The sequence below is a fragment of the Cygnus olor genome, chromosome 8 (genome assembly GCF_009769625.2).
Source record: "Cygnus olor isolate bCygOlo1 chromosome 8, bCygOlo1.pri.v2, whole genome shotgun sequence".
NCBI lineage: Eukaryota > Metazoa > Chordata > Aves > Anseriformes > Anatidae > Cygnus > Cygnus olor.
The window spans coordinates 9,011,660-9,028,448 of NC_049176.1; the positions used below are offsets into that span (position 1 = coordinate 9,011,660).

The following is a 16,789-nucleotide window of genomic DNA, read 5'->3' on the forward strand; positions in this document are numbered from 1 at the left end:
CCCCTGGTTCGACCTGCTCTTAATTCTTTCTTGCTCTCATTAACTGCAAGCCGAGGTAGTGAGACTGCCTAATGATTTGTTACTGCCAACTACTAGCTAAGTCAGAGCACTGATGATGAGTTATGGAGATATTTGCCTCACCTACCATAAAAATCAGCGTACCCAAAATAGAGGTAGCTTTTCAAGGGGAGGAGATACCAATCATTTCATTTGAGTTTTACATCATTAAGGCATCTCTTCCAACAGCATCACTGTCTGTAATCTCAGCACAAAAGCCAAGGACTGCACCTGCACTTAAAGTGAATTGCTATCTTCCTTTCCAGCTCAGGAAAGCACATTCACAGTGGGCAACGAGAAGCAAAAGGTTACTTTAGATGCTGCACACACAGCACCTGATCTTTCCCTTGGGCTGTCAATCAGACATCTTCCCCAGCAATCAATTCATGTAAAGAACAAAATGTAACCTCATTACAGTTTTCAGCCTTGCTCTGTCACATGCAGGATTAAAGCCAAGAAGGCATCTTCATTCAAAAGCCTCTTGTTCTGATTCTGACAACTTTCTGATGTGCCTTCTTTGAGGAGAAATTTCTTAAACCTGTTTTTAGTCTCAAAGATTCTCTATGAAGCTTCTAGGTACAACACCAAGCTGATCCATACAATTACCTGAAGAGATGTGAATGGAGAAGGGGGGGAGGGGTTGGTAGAGAAGATACCACTGAATAATTTTTAGCAATATTTTTACAACCTTTTTTTTTTTTTTCAAGCTTGTCTCTGCAGTCGCCACTGCTGTCAACTTTGGGCCTACAGGTTGTTTCTATGCTAAGCAGACATGGTGCTCCCAGATATCTGCATTTCTCACACGGTCACATAAATGTTGTTCATGAAGTGGAACAGAACTGGAATCTCAGCAATGCAGATTGCTATTGTGTCCTCATTTTAAAAGCAGGTAGGTTTTTTGGGTTCTGTTTGGATGCACCCTAGTACTGCAGAACGGGAATCTGCATTTTGTTTTGCTGCTGTGACTTTCAACATTTGTGCTCAATATTTTGCATGCACGCTTGTGATAAACTAACATTTTGAGTCACAACTTGTCTCTGGGAGCCAAATGCTCTGTCACGCTTCTAGCAGGCGTTTTCTGAGAAAAATGGAGACAGCTTACCTGGTCGCAGAAGTGATTAACATGCTAACCTGGAAGGGAAACTTTTATACAACTACAACCTTATGAACACAGCACATACTTTATTTTCCCATTGTTCTGCCCCACTGGGGAAAGGTGAGGGTATTTATATTTAGAATAATTCACTTTTATCTAGAGAAAATGCCGAACTAGTAAGCAAGAACAATTTATACACTTAGCACTAGCTGACAAGGCTTTTAAATAATAAACAGTGCCATAGCAGGTTAGAAGAATCATTTACCTTATGTAAAAGTTTGCATTGCTCTTGGTGCTGAGCATGCAAACTCCGCCACTGGAACCTCAGCCTCCCACTTAGCCACTGAAGGTATCGAACGTCAACTCTGTCTTCTGGCCCATATTCAGGTGCTATTTCAGTTGTACCCTTCTCGCTCTGAGACAGATCATCTTCACACTAAAAGCAGAAGAGAACACCAAAATATTTTAAGATAGCTTCAACATTTTCAAATCAATCAGTAGTGAAGAGCATACAACACAAATGGGCCAAAGAGGAAAAAATTCCCCCAAACTCCAGCAGTACAGAGAAACTATAATCTTTTAGAAAACAGGACTGGGAACAGCCTAAAGGAATACTGAAGTCTGGAATTAGTACCAGCTTCTCATCTAAAATGTGGTGAGCTGTCTCCTCTCCTGTCCTTCGTTTTCCATACCCCGGAAGACACAAAGAGAGATTCTGAAATACTAAGCATAATTTTCCTTCTGCTGCAGCCAATAAACAAACAAACCAACCAACCACCTTCACGTTCCGGATGCAATTTCTCCTTGGCTAAGGGCACAAAGCGAGACATTTCTGTCATATTGCCTTCCCAAGGAACAGGGAGGGAATTCCAGCTCCCCCAGCCTCTTGCACAAGAAGATTGTTCACATTTACAAACAGACCTCCTTCTCCATTTTCAGCTAAGACTGCAGATTGCAAATGAGTAAGAAAGGAACACATGGGCTGGCCTACTTCTGATGTCAGTAACACCACTTAAAGGTGGATCTGTCAACTTCATCCATCCTGAAGGAAGTACATACAGTAAGCAATCCATAATTCTACAGCATATAAGTAGAAATAACACAGAACTGCAAGGGCCCAGAGGTTCAGAACTGGCGTTCTCCAGCTAAGAAAGTGTCTCTCAGTTGGATTCAACACGTTCTTTAAAGTAGAGACTCAAGAAGTCTACTTGAAATACGACTGTTTTCAAGAAAACACTTGAGCAGATATTTGTACCCATAGACCTCAACGGTATTTAAACATATGTGCTTCCCTGCTTCACAGACTTCCACCTTCAATAAAATCTTATTGAGATTCAGTTGGCAGGCAAAGCTGCTTGCAATTTGGATCCGCAACTAAAAATGCAAACTGCAAAAACGCAGAAATAAGGAAGTTTAATCAATCTTGCCTTAAATGCAGGTTTCAGAAGGTATATATCTGTAACGGTGATCAAATAACCCCCAATACCTGTTTTAACCTATTGCCTCAGCTGACAGTGCCTCTAATACAATGAGTGTTCGTATTATTTATAAGCACAAAAATGCCGGTCTGGTCACATAACAAAATGCATCAAGATTTGTTCCCTTTGCTCTATGGCTCAGATAAACACGTGCCATAAATCACAGCAGCACAGGGTTCATAAAGGGCTCTTCCTTTTAAAGGCACAGATTTGTCTTGAGAAAAAAACAAAGAAACAAGGAAAAGACCACCTCCTTTGCGGCAAGCATAATGTCACTCTTTTTCCTCAGATGCTGCCAGCTTTTTGCACCAAAACCAAAAAGCACTGAGTTGTGGAGCACTGCAGGCTTACCTACAGCACCTGCGCAGTGCAGATCACCTTGCCACCATCAGGCGAGGTTTGTGGACTATGAAACCATACAGATATGGTTACTGGGTTGTCCCTAAACGCGAGCTAAGCAGCTGGATATTAGTACATCAGAGAAAACATACGTGTAAACAACACTAAAACACTGCAAATAAGCAGCCAGCAAGCCACAGGGCCAAAGACAGAGCTCAGCGCATGACTCTGCCCTTCTCTCATAGCTGGGATTCCCAGACTGAAATATGCATTTCCCATCAATTACAGTTCAACTCCAACTCCCCTGGATTAGAGGCTTGAGAATAGCACAAATACTGCTCTCCTGGGGATTCATTTAAGGAAGGAATGGCATTAGACTCAATTGCTTTGGCAGTAAAATGACAAACACCACGCAGAGCTAATTTTATAGTAGCAACCTGCCTTATTAATATTAAAATAAGGAAGCCAGCCAATGCATTTTTAACAGAAACTCTATTATTTATTCCACAAACTGCGCAAAAAATTTCCTTTTGCTATGAAATACTTAGCCTGTCATAAAGGTAAACAAGGTTAAAAAAAAAAAAAGACTTGCATATTATACTGTGACCTCAATTTCCAGAGCCATCTCCACAATCTAAAACTATTTACTGCTCTCCCAGTGCGAGAAAAATCACTAAAATACCAACCCAAGCTAGAGTCCTTGGTTCAAATATCACTGTGAATTTATCTAATCTATGCAGTAATTTGGGTGCACACCTGCAGTTACTTCTGATTTACAGAAGTGCCTATTATTTATCCAAAGCCACAACAGGAGCAGCCAAGGCAGGCACTAAGGGCTCTCAAGAGCCTCCCCTCACTTGGATGCTCCACACCAGCTCCGGCAAAGATAGCTCCATAGGCACTTACCAGAAAAGCTTTTTGCTTATAAAGTGTTTGCTGTAATTAACGTTTCTCTTGGATTCTATTTCAGAGAAGGAAGGCACACAGACTCTAGCTACAGAACGGTGCTGCAGGACAAAAGCCACATTATCACATACTGATATCTCGTTGCAGCGTAGGATGTTTGTCCCGGTACACTGGCAATATCGAAGCAAACTGGAAAACGTAGACTCACCACAGCTCCTGTGATGAGCACAACTGTTAAGCAGAAGCTCGAATGAAGCCTCTCAATTTCATTCTCACTGCCTCACCCCAACAAACTTTTCTGCCCTAAATGTTCACAGTACCGTTGTGAGAAGATCTCAACGTCTATTTACTAGCAAACCTGGAAAACCCAGCACAGGCCTGATGACGGTGACAGGTGTATGTTCACCCATACTCTCTTCGAGCCAATTCCTGAACTCCCAACTTGCCCACACTTACCCACGACTGGAGCCCAGGTCTCCTGTGGAGAAAGATGCAGGCAAATAACCAGCTAAGCCCCATACTAAGGGCATGCTCCAGGACAGAGCAGAGCACCAGCCCAAGGAAGGTAGCCCACAAGCTACAAAAGCTACCCAAGCTCATTAAATCAACTCTGGTTTAGTGAGAGCTAAGAGCACGTGTTTAAAATCTCTGCAAAGCACCCTAGAATTCAGTCTCTGACACAAGTTTTGCCCTCAGCATTCCTTCCCAGGCTATTTCAAGCCCAGTTGTTATGAAAAAAGATACCAGAGCATTCTCAAAACACTCAAATACACTTGTGGCTAGACAATGCAAGAAGAGTTAACATGGCCCTCGTGGGGCACTCTGTGCTGGGAAGTCAGATTCACAAAACACTGAGAAAAGCCACCAGATATAGAAGTACTTAGAAGAAAAGAATAAGGGGTGGGAGAAGGACGGGTGTGAAAAAAGACACAGGAACATATAAATGTAATTCCCATTCTATATATCTGAGCAAACAACTTTTATGCAACTTGCTCAGAGAAATTAAAGATTAAGAAGTTTCAACTTATGGCAGAAACAAAGCTTTTCTCGTTAGTTTGAAATGCAAAGCAACTCCATGTTATTGGAAATGAAAGAGCAATTTCACCCACAGCGGATGAAGATAAATTAAACAAGCACTTTGTCATATAAATAGTTCATCAAAGAACAACATAAGCATCAATGTGTTAGCAGAAATTGAGAAGGGAACATTTTTTGCACTGCTTGTTCCCTTTGAGATATGAGCATTTTAGGGACCTGGTACAGGGTTGACCTTGGTCTGTTCATACACTTTGAATAAACTCAACTCCAAAAATTGATTTAAAGTAAAATCCCATCCAGATTAAGGGGAGATCTTGAAGAAAAAAAAAAAAAGGAAAACCACAAGCAGTACTGCAAAGAAAACCCTGTATTGGGCAGCTTGCTTAAACTTCTACAGCTTCCTAATTCGTAGAGAGCTCTTAACGCTTACACATTCTTACACTAATGCAGTTACCATGCTGAGCAAACAATACACTGGCTTAGTCTGCCCTGCACACCCAACGAAAGTGCAAAGCCCTGTGCTGCCTGCATTGCTGTGAAAACAAGGCTTCGGCAGGGCCGGCTCCCTGAGAGATGCTCTTCTGCAACGATGAGCTGCCATCTGTTGGTAAACGGAGGACCGCAGCAGGCTCTGGTTCATCCCCAGCTCACTGTAGCTCTTCCTCATAATTCATCCAAATCCCTCCAAGGACCAACTCTCTGCTTCTGTATCTGGACGACCACCAAACTGCTTGCTGTTCTTCCCGTGGCGAAGCAGCCCTGCTGGAACCTGCTTAACCCACGGATGTATGCACCAAGCCTAATCCCCAGCTGACAGCAACCCTCGAGCAGAGCAGCACAAAGCAGCAGCCAGTTAAACCCTCTAATGAATGCTCCCACCCTCATACTCACTTCCACCCGAATTAATCTGTGCCTAGACACAAACTATTTACTCACAGGTACTGCTCAAATCCTAGCTACCCTGTGCGTGCAGCCTCGTATCCCGGCGGTGGGAAGACGTGTATCTAGATCGCTCGCTGCAGGACTCGGGAGAGACAAACCAATCACATAAATCAGAGCAATAAAGTGCTTATGCAAGCTTTTACTGAGAGCTCATTCTGAGCTGCTCGTAATTCACACAATGGTTTTCATGTGACATAACATATGTTAATCAATGTAATTACATATCTTTAAATAGGGTAGAGTTTTTTTAAAATTAAACACTGTAGCCAGAAGTACCAGAGCATCAGACCCACCTTCCTGATACAGCCCTATATATATCTGTGGGAGGGAAAACACGAAAAGGAACAATTCAAATACATGAATGTGAAAGGGGCAACACTATTTTCATTAACAGCTCCATCAACATTAATTGGATTTCCTCCTAGACAAGGCAGGATCCAGATAGCTGTGTGCATGAGGAGACAGGGATGGTGTAAGAAACCTCTCCCATGGGATGCACACAGCAATTAGGTACCTAGATACCCACAAACATAAGTGCTCACAAAGTAGAAGTGATACAAATGACTGCTTTATGTATTCAGACAACACATAGAAGCCAAGTTACTGAAACAAACACCTGGTAAGGCAGACCGTAACTCACAGAATCCCACGTTCTGCAGGGCTCAGTGAATGCAACACAGATAATGCCTCGCGCTGCACTTCTGCCTGCAGCTGCAGTCCTGCGTGCTCACACCCATTTTGCTCCACTGGGGCAAGGCAGCTGGACATCAGCAGCAAGCCTGGAGCAAGGGGCTAGGAGAAGAATAAATAACTGCCCTCCGCGAGAGGAGAGGCAGAGCTCTGCCATATATAAGAAGGCCTGCCAAGGCTTCCCTTCTATGCCCATGTTGTTCTCCTGAGGAAGAAGTGCTTTCCTTCAAAAGATCTTGCAGTGAGAGTTAACCCTTTTCACATAAGCGGGACAGCAAAAGTAGAGGGTGTTCCCATTTAAATCAAAAGGGCAAAGATAACCAGAAGGTACAAAAGGTCCTGCCTGCTCCCTGCCGCTGGAGGGCAGGAGAGACACCGAATAATTTTAACATTACTTAGCTTCCCCAGCACCCGTTTTAGCAAACTACGCAGTACCAGCATCACTATGGTAAGGCTTCCCATTAGCACATCAGTCCTCATCTTCCTCTCAGCCTGGAGCTCAAGGAGCTCCAGGAATTGCTGGGAGAACCCCATCAGCTGTAAGTCACAGGTTCAAACAATTTAGCATTTATTTGAAATTCAGATATTACCCAAAGAAACAACAAATTCAGCAAATGACCTCTGTGAAAAGCCTAAATTATAAGCCTTTTTGATCATTTCAGACACCTTTTAGAGTGTTTTAACTTGACATACTGTCTCAAAAAAAGCTTAAGAGTGTATTCACTGCGTCAAGCAAAAATAAATGTTGCTAACCATAAATTTTCCACTAGTCTCTAGCAAAAGTTAGGGGAGACAAATTCTGCAGAAGAAACTTCAGGGATCCTGTGCCCTCTATTTAGCTTTCAGGGTCTTTAAAAATAGTGTACATTAACAGCTACTATAATATGGCAATGGTAGTAGCAAAAAGATAAATTGTGAGAGTTAGAGTAAGACAGGAGGTCAAACAGAACAGGAGTGTAAGCAAAGGGAATAGGGGAGGCAAATCAAAAATGAAAGCTGACAGGCTAATATAGCCTGTAAAAACATGGAAAGTAATTACGCTTCTAAGTCAGAATCAATAGGTTAATAAGATTCCCTCCTTTTCTCCATGTTGTAATAGGTTAAAAGGGGAAAAAAAAAAAAACACACAGAAAATTGCTGTTTTCTGACACTAGTGTCAAAGGTGTCCTGGTTCTGTACTGGGGTGGGTGGTAACATCAAGCTGGGCTATGTTCACACTTCCATCTAGTAATGTGGTTTATGGAACAGCAGTGCCAGGCGAGACTTCTGGAAGTAAAAGGCATCCTGACAGCAAGATTAGAAATCAGGCAGAAGTCTCACACTATATTGGAAATAGCCAGCGAGCCAAGCTAGACTGTGACAAACAAAAGATTAATCAAATTGCAAACCCAAGAGTCAGAAGGCACATTTAGTTTCATTTCCCCACACACAAGGAGTAATGAAACTGAGCTCACTTTGGCATGCTAGCGAGACACCCATGAATTCCAAGTACACCAGCCATAACAGCTCTATTCGTTGATTACCACGAATTCACAAAAAGGGAGGGGAGTCCAATTTCACACAGAGGGCAAGAAGCAGGCAGAGGGAATTACTGGAACCAAGAACAAGTGTTTGTACAACACAGCTTGGTGATAATGAGGGAAATAACATCGTTACCCTCATCTAAAAACTCCACAGCCTCCACACATAATTAAATTATTGGGCATATAGATTAATTTCAGCTGTAGAAATAATACCAGTACAGGCCACATACCTCCACAGGAACAGAAGGAATGCATGCCCACAGAGCACTGCTATTATCTGCACAAGCCACTGCACAGATTTGGATAAAGCTGTGGTATTATCAGTAAAATTTAAAAAGCAAAACAAAAATCAGTCAAATGCTGAATATGCTAAAAAGGCAGGTTTATATCAAACAATTATCTGCTTCTGAAAGAGACAGGGAGAGAGAGAATGAGAACTCTCCAGGTCTGTTTTACAGGTTTAGTACAGGACAGTTTTGGTGATGAGTGGCAGAGAAAAAATGAGCAATTGCACTTTCACTGTTATGGCTTTATACACAGGGTTCAGGCTTTACTGACACTACTAGATGTTTATTCTATTCTATTTTGCCTTTAGCTGTGGGCAGCCAATGCTTCTATCAGGTTTCTCTCAAGGTCCTCTCATTCTTTGTCTTCCTTCCTGGGTGAAGATCACCCAGACACTCTGCAAGAGATGTCTGGCATACAGTTTTGGTCAGCGACATGTCAGTAGACTACAAAGCATAAACAGCTAAATAAGGCACAGAGACTCAGCACAACTAGCAGAATTCCCCGGCAGGATGCGAGAACCCTGGTTTCATGGAGGAACCTACACCTCTCAGAATTAACGGGTTTGATTTGGAGAGAAATGGTGGTTACTGCCCTGTCTGGCAGTTGTAGAAGCACTGGATTTGCCTGTGAATTTTCACAATTCAAATTAAAAAGTCCACCAACTTCACAGGCATGAATCCAAGAAAAAGAATCACCCTGGGAAAAGTCCATTATCTTGTCAAATCGGGTAGGACTTGTCACAGGTAATTCTTTGTGTTTTAAACACTGTTTTTTTCAGATGTGGTGTTTTTTGGTCTGTTTTTCAACTTTCTCCAGTAGTCTAGGATTTTCATATGGAATCAGTGAACAACAGTTGAGAATATTCCTCATGTACATGATCAACAAAAGATGCCAAATCCAACATCCCTGCAGTGCTTATTTGAGACAGAAGTCCACACAGGGCGTAAAAAGCCTTTCAAGACAGTGTCCATCAGCTAATCACCCAGTGCTTTAAGGCCATAACAGGTGAGAATTCTCAAGTAGACACATCAGTAAAACTACGTGAACCTCCAATTCAGATTGTACTCATGTCTTTAAAGGACTAATAGAATTAGTGATTTTTTGCTGACAAACCCGTACAGTAAATTCACAGAACGCACTTGAACCGCAGCAGGCAAGCACTAGAGCTTGACATTCACTGCCTACCCCATCTTCCCTCTCCTATTCCTCCTGCACGGCAACTGGGGCTCCAGTCAGCTCTTTTAACGGTCTCCCCACTCGGTTTATAAGTTTCATAATCTAGAAGAGAGCCATGGGTGGAAGGGGCAGTGTCTCCCTCCGTCCTGCTAGCTGGCACATCCTGCGGCAGGAACGTCGCACCTGGCTCAGCAGAGACACTGCAGCACTGCCCTTTTAAAAACATGAGCTGGAGGCTACACAAGACAAGGTGCCCTGAAGGATTCTCCTAACACATCAAAGCAGTCAACCCACATAATCATCCCAGGTTGCTAACCATACCTGTCCTTACCAATAACTACCCTCAACATTATTATTTTTTTTAATTATTTCAGACACATTAAGCACTACCTCCTAGCATCCTAATCCTTTCATCATGCTTTTACCGCTGTTTAGCTTATAATTTTAGAAATCACTTAACTTTTGACTCTGAAGAGCTAAGTGCCTGTAAAATTAAGCTCGTTGGATGCCTTCCCGAGCTCAGGATCTTAAAGTTCTGAATCCCTTGCAGCGGCTGAGCTCAATGTCCATCATGTGTCATGAATACCCTTGTCCCTCTATAAATAACTGGCTTGAAATCCTTTAGATGGAAGTGTTCAATTTGCAGGGGAAAAAAAACCTGTGTTGCTAAGGAACTGCAGAGAAAAAAAGGCCATAGAGAGGTAATCTGAAATGAACGGAATTAATTTAATTGGCCCTTGATATGTTGGGTATTTGGCATATTATCAGCAATTTAGCTGCCTGTAAGCTTTGTTTCAAACATAGCCTGAAAGAATAGTCCTCGCTGCATCCTTAATTTTGGGATTAGCTGCATTCTCTCCTCTTCATACAAAAGAGCCTGTCCACATCTGTGGATTTACAACAAAATTTTAAAAGCAAGCCACATGCACATCAGCTGAACTACAGCTATGCCTACAGTTCTTGATACTCCATGTTTTTAGATGAAGACAAAGGGGAGGGATTTTCTTCACATTTATTCTCTCTAGTAGACCAACAGATGTGCTTTCCTGGTAAGTACTGGCTTCCATGCTTTGCTGATTTTGGCAGAGATCTTGGCAGTGCACAGAACCAAATAGTATTTCAAGGATTTTTGTTTTGCAACATTTTCATTTCAAGAAAATATTTTCAATTGTTTATAATACGTTTTTAAAAAGGCTCCATGTGCTGGAACATTTTTCAGGCTCTTTCTCAGCTGAGAACTTCAGTTGTTTTAAAAAAAGAAACCGAAATGCTCTTTAAGACCGATCTTTCTCTAGTGAAAATTTTTCTAGTTGTCCTGCCTTTTCCTTCAATTTACTCAAATAGAAGAGAGTTGCAATTGCAGAGACTGCATCTCTGGCATGTTTAGAAATGTCTGTGCAATCTGTTATGTATCTTCCAACACTTCAGTTTAAGTACTAGAAAAGCCTGGTATTTAACATTCAAAGTCAAAATTGCAGCACTTCAGTTGTTTAAGCTGTACTTTAACTTACAAGACATCAGGTGTCAAAGTGACAACCTCACCTTCTTTCCTTCCTTCCTATGGTTTTAGGGGGGTTAAAACATTGTCTGATCAAAGAGCGGGTACCAAGGAAGGTATCCCACAAAGTAACACTACAATAGCTATCATACTTTTATTCAACAGACAGGTTTTCCTGAGTGGAATACAAGGAACTGATTTATTACCATTAGAAGGTGTGTGACCCACCTATCTTCTAGTTCACACCCATCATTATCTCCTGAAGGGCACATTTCTAGATCATCATTTGCTCAGGTTTTACTGGTCAATTTGATTGGTTTTGTAATTATCAACCAAAAGATAAGGTCTCTCCCCGAAAATTCTGTTTAACTTCCTTGTGATACAGAATCTCAAAGCACACTGTTTACATGTCCTCCACCACTACAACCTATCATTTCTTTCCTTAAGAACAACTGTTTTTATTAGTTTTATTACTTGCAAGTTTTATAATGAAAACTTTCTAGGTGAATACCAAAGAAGAACATCACCATCAATACAATGAGCCTTACATACATACACTAACTCCAACTCCCAGTTTATAAACTTTTTTGTTTGACCTACCAAAAAAAAAATCCAGACCTGTAAACCTTTAAAAACACTGTTTTGGACAGTTATTGGAAAGAAAACATGAAATATGTATTTTTTTGAGAAATACAGGTGAAGCAGATTACAAATGCCACGAAAGGCACAGCAATAAATTGCTTAATGCCGCTCCGTGTGGGCATGAGATAACATTCTTTTACCATAGTTACTTCAGCTTATTTTGAAAAAGGCGAAACTTAGTCCTTCAGAGATAATAATGTATGTGCTGCCCTATTTCCTGAATTCATGTTGCTGCTACACTTCATTCATCCCTCTTTTGTAATAGAAATTAAGGATCAGAAGAAAAAAAATCTGCTATCACACAACAAAAAGCAAGAAAAAACAAGAAGCTTAAAGTAAAAGTGTCTTCACAAGTGTGTTTCTCCTAAGGTCTTGAGGTGCCCTTCTCATCACCAGAGGGCACCACCACTCACACCCGGCACTACCTTGCAGCTCTTCTGCTCCCTTTTTTGTGCAGCAATTGGAGCGTAGTAAGTGTGGTCTGTTTTCCCAAAATACTGCTCATAGGGTTGTTACAGAAATGACTCTTCCCTTCAAATTATTTTCCATTTAGCAACCATCTATATAGTAACATGTGCTCTTAAATGCAAGGGATGGGTTCTAAAAGCAGTTATCCTTTACCCATGTTATAATGTGGGCTCGGGGCTTTTTTTTTTTTTTTTTTGCCTTCCCCCCCCGTCCCGATCATGTACATTGCAGCTAAAGTAGACACACAGCTATCCTCACGTTACTTCAGACCAGGCTTTCTGTATGCTAACATCTTTTTATTGATGGAAACACAACTGTATACCTCATTGTTCTCTCAAGGAAGCTACAAGGTCACTAGTTACCCCAAGTAACTGTCATTAGTTACCCCAAGATGTTTTCTTAAAGTACTGTTTGCCTTAGGATTACTTGCTTTACCCTGTGCCAACAGACCCAGCATTCACAGCTCATCTGTTTGCCTACCTCCACTTCCATGCCTACAGCCTGGAAGCAGAGATCGGTGACATGCACTTACCTGCACTCCTCCTAACTGGTCTCATCTATACCGCAAGGAAAAAAATAATGACAGCATTCACTCAGGGAGGGGAGTTTGAGAAAGAGAAGGAACCCAGATCACCTGCACACAGAAAGTTTAGAGAAGGGAAAGAAAACAGGTTCCAGCTGCTGGCCCCTGCAACTTTTTTTATAAAGCTAGTGTAAGGCATTTATTTTTAAGAGCACCACGATACCACACACTGTGCACTACACACTAATGATAACACGGCTTCTGTCACAGAACATTACTTAGGGATGGACGAGGTGGAAGGACACGAACAGGCTCACCATGCACACAGAGGTTTCATCTCCAGTCCTCACTCTGTTCCGAGCCAAGAGCTGTTCCAAGAGGCTGATTCTGTGCAGCAGCCAGGAAAATGCCAGCAGCAGCTCCTGGCTACCTGCTGAGCCATCGGAGGGGAGCCGATAGAGCTCTGGCCTGCCATAGCCATGGTACCACAGCGCCGACTTTACAAACCTAATTTGGGTATCTGAAAAGAAGAAAACAATCACGAATAACACACTGTGATACTCAATGCGTTCACCCATTCAGTTCCAGAAACTGTTGCTCTGAGAATAAGATTTTTAATTAAGCCTAAGGTTAATGGAAGGCAGTGGAGAGCAGAGTTCGGTACTTTATTCGACAACTGACAAAGGAAGGTGGTAACAGGTAAGAGATTTCCTTGTGCTGTCCCATTCTGATCTACAGAAATTACTGCTAAGGGAAATGAAAAATTCAGAGTTGAGATCAATGCTTCATGGAGATTAACAAAAGCAAAAGAGGTAAATAGCCATCCTCACTTTACCAGGACTCCAATTCGCCTATTCATTTTTTATGAGCCACCAAGCATCCTATGAATTAGTAAATAACTCGAGTCACTTGACTCCTGAACGAAACTGGAATTTAGAGATAGGTGTTTCGCAGCCTGCTGCAAATCTCTAAGCAGCAGTGGGCAGGCAGAGATAACACAGCACACCACGCTGCATACCAGACTGCACGGACTAGTTAGTTCTCAGGAATGCTCCAATCCATATTCCTTCACACCAGCAAATTTTACCTGACAGCTACAAGACAGGCACTACAGAACTGTGAAATACAGATGAAAGAAAGATAAAATTTTTATACAAACAGGTTCTGACTAGGAAGCCTCAGCTCTGTACCAGGTAAAGTAGTCAAAACTATAATAAAGAACGCAACTAGGGGGGCACGATGATAACCAATATATGCTGGGGAAGAACCAACAGCTGCTGTAAAAGTAAGCCCTGCTGAAAAAGCTGCTGGAGTTCTGCAAAGGCAACAACATGTGAGCGGTTAAGAAAGATTCAACTGATGCAGGACGTTTAGATTTCCCAGAGGCATTCAACTAGCAAAAAGAAACCAAGCCAGCAGGGTGAGCTTGCACCAACAAGTGACTAGCAGACAAGAATCAGAGGGTGGGAACACGCGGTGGTTTCACAAGAGGGCTCTGAGGCAAACCTCTGCTGTTCAACTCAAAATGACAAGGACGATATGATAGTGACAGAAAGATTGGTGCTGACGTGCAGTTACTCTGTGGTAAGGAATGCAAGCTGATAATGAAAAGCTTGGACTCGCTAGGTTCTGTGATTTGAAAACGACAGATAAAATTCCTTTAAAAAATAATGAAAAATGATGCACACAAGGGAAAAAAACAATCCTAACTTTTCTGACATGGCAACAGGCTTGGAACTGACCACTGCGCTCAGGAACACAATTTTCCTGACAATACTACACTCGACCCTCTATATATCCAAAAGCGACCAAATGCAAGAAGTCTAAAAAGGAACCCAGACAGAACACAGGGAAGAACATTATATATCTGTCTATACCCACAATGACCCCACAACATCTCAAACTCTGTGTTATTTCATTTCTTCAGTCCCAAAACGGCTACGGAAGATTTTGAAAAAGGTAAGAGAAAGGATAAGTAAGATCACAAACCCAGAACGGCTTCATTTTAAGAAACGACAGCATAGGCAAAGAAAGGACTGAGAATGAGTATGACAAAACTCTTTAAAGCAAAGTCGTGCCCTCTGGTTTGGGAAGCCTACGATGTGAATTAGTGAAAGCTGAAAGACTTAACTCCTGGAAGCGTCCCTGTGTACTTGTTCTGTCCTTTGCCCTGGGCCTCCATTTTTGACAGCTGTCAGTATTGGACAGAGCTGGAGGAACCTTCAGTTTGATCCAGCTGAGGCACTCTTACAAGGTAAGGAAAAAAGCTGCTCTCCCTTTCCAGTGTAATGCTTCAGCATCTCCATAAGGCTTCATGAAAAAGGTACACACAGGCACCAGCAACAAAGCACAAGCCTCAAGCAATCAGGGACTGTCACTGCTGTCCTTAATTAACATACTCATTCATCACATTACATACTCATTTGCCTGCTCCTTGGCCACTTGTGCTAAAAGCATCCCTCGGCAGCCACACGCGCTGTAATCATTCTTTTGTCTAGCACTGACTGCTGAAGCTCAAGAACTACATCATGACGGACTTCAAAACGAAAATGAGAAAAACAATACTGCTCTCAAAAGGAATTGGTTAATTATGAGAGGCTCTCACAGTGGAAAGAGAGTCTTGATTTGCAAAATGCTAAGGGAGCTGTATCTACTGAAAATAACACAAAGCCAAGACAGAACGAGGAGCTGTAACCTGACTTGTGCTGGTAACCCTACAGGAGCAGGGCACTGCTGCAGCTCTGCTGAGGCTGGAAGGAGCTGGTAGCCACAGAGCCATCAAGCTCCTTGTGCTTTGACAAAACAGAGGAAGGTGAGTTTGCACTGTTCCAACAACCTTAGAATTTAGGGAAAGAAGCGTGTGCATCCCTGAGGAGACACCAACATCCAGAGTGCTCTTCAATACACACACAGCTGAAAATGCTACACACCACTGTTATACATCTTCAGCAACAGGAGTGGGAATGTGTGACTGACCACGTGAAAGTTACACATGAATTCCTGGCAAAGATATTCCCAAAACTGAAGAAAAAACATCAGGAGCACGATTAAGCAGGCAATGTGAGGGTGCAGAGCTACTAAATTTTTGCTGGACCCGTGTTCTGCATGGCACAGCTTCTGCACAGATGTGTGACAACTGGTTTTACACCTAGCCTGTTTTGGCACCATAGACAAAAAGGAAACCTAAACCTCTAAACGACTGTTTGCTCTTTCTGTAGAACATGTGAATATTAAAAAACAAGTGACTTCCCAGCATGATGCTAGGGTGGCAGAGATGCCCAGAGTTTGCTCAAAGTCTTGCCGTAGATATACGATCCAATCACACATACAGGAGAGCACTCGGATCTTAAGAGGTTTTATTTGGACCACTACCGAACATGCTCATATTAGCTGGATTTTCATGCTTGCCCTTCCTTTTCCTTGCACATTTGTCATTGTCAAGAAAGGAACAGCTGTAACAGGTTAAGGCAGAAACATTCCAAGAGGAAGGAAGATCACTACCTACTTTCCCTCTTTCTCAAAGCAAAGAAGTGAGATGTGCTGCCATCTGCAGTTCAGGGAGCTCCCTGAGGAATCACCTATCAAAGAGATGGAATAGAGCAAGCTAGGGGTTTTTTTGTTTCTTTTTTTCCCCCCTCCCTTTTTAGTCATTTCCCTCCCCTGGCAGATCACTTGGGACCAGATCCACCAAGGCAGTTTGCCACCTGAATTTCTGTGTTGCTCTGGTCCTTCATCTCCCCATTTCAGCTGTCTCTCTGCAAGACGCTGCCCTCCTACAAGAAGGTATGACTGGTGTGCGCATCAGGCAGGAATTGTGGGCAAGTGGTCCAGGCATGGATCTGGGACGGGGGCTCAAAGAGTCACAGAGCCTTTCTAGAAAGCCTAAGTGACCTTACAGAAGTCACTCAGTTCTCCCCATCTCCACAATGCTCTGCCTTGTAAGGATACAGCCCTGAGATAAGTGGCAGTGGAGGCTATATAAGTACCAAAGAACAAGATGGATTCTTCCACAACATGCAGCCAAGAGAGAGCAAAAACATCACGCAGATAAGCAGATAATGCCAGTCACTCGAACACCTTCTCTTTGCCAACATTTTCTTCTAGCATTTTATTAGGATTAGGCAA

At 42.4% G+C, this 16,789-nt stretch overlaps 1 protein-coding gene across 3 annotated transcripts in view; it reads right to left on the reverse strand.

Annotated features, from left to right (window-relative positions):
- Positions 1-16,789, reverse strand: part of TEDC1 (tubulin epsilon and delta complex 1) — a 71,713-nt gene that overhangs the window by 51,123 nt on the left and 3,801 nt on the right. For 2 of the 3 annotated variants that reach the window (XM_040565995.1, XM_040565996.1), the window contains exons 3-4: positions 12,982-13,184; positions 1,419-1,589 (exon numbers count right to left, since the gene is read on the reverse strand). In XM_040565995.1, coding sequence (XP_040421929.1) covers positions 1,419-1,589; positions 12,982-13,184 — 374 coding nt within the window. Of the gene's footprint in view, positions 1-1,418; positions 1,590-4,332; positions 4,477-12,981; positions 13,185-16,789 lie in introns of those variants that run through there. The other variant, XM_040565997.1, reaches the window with a different exon arrangement.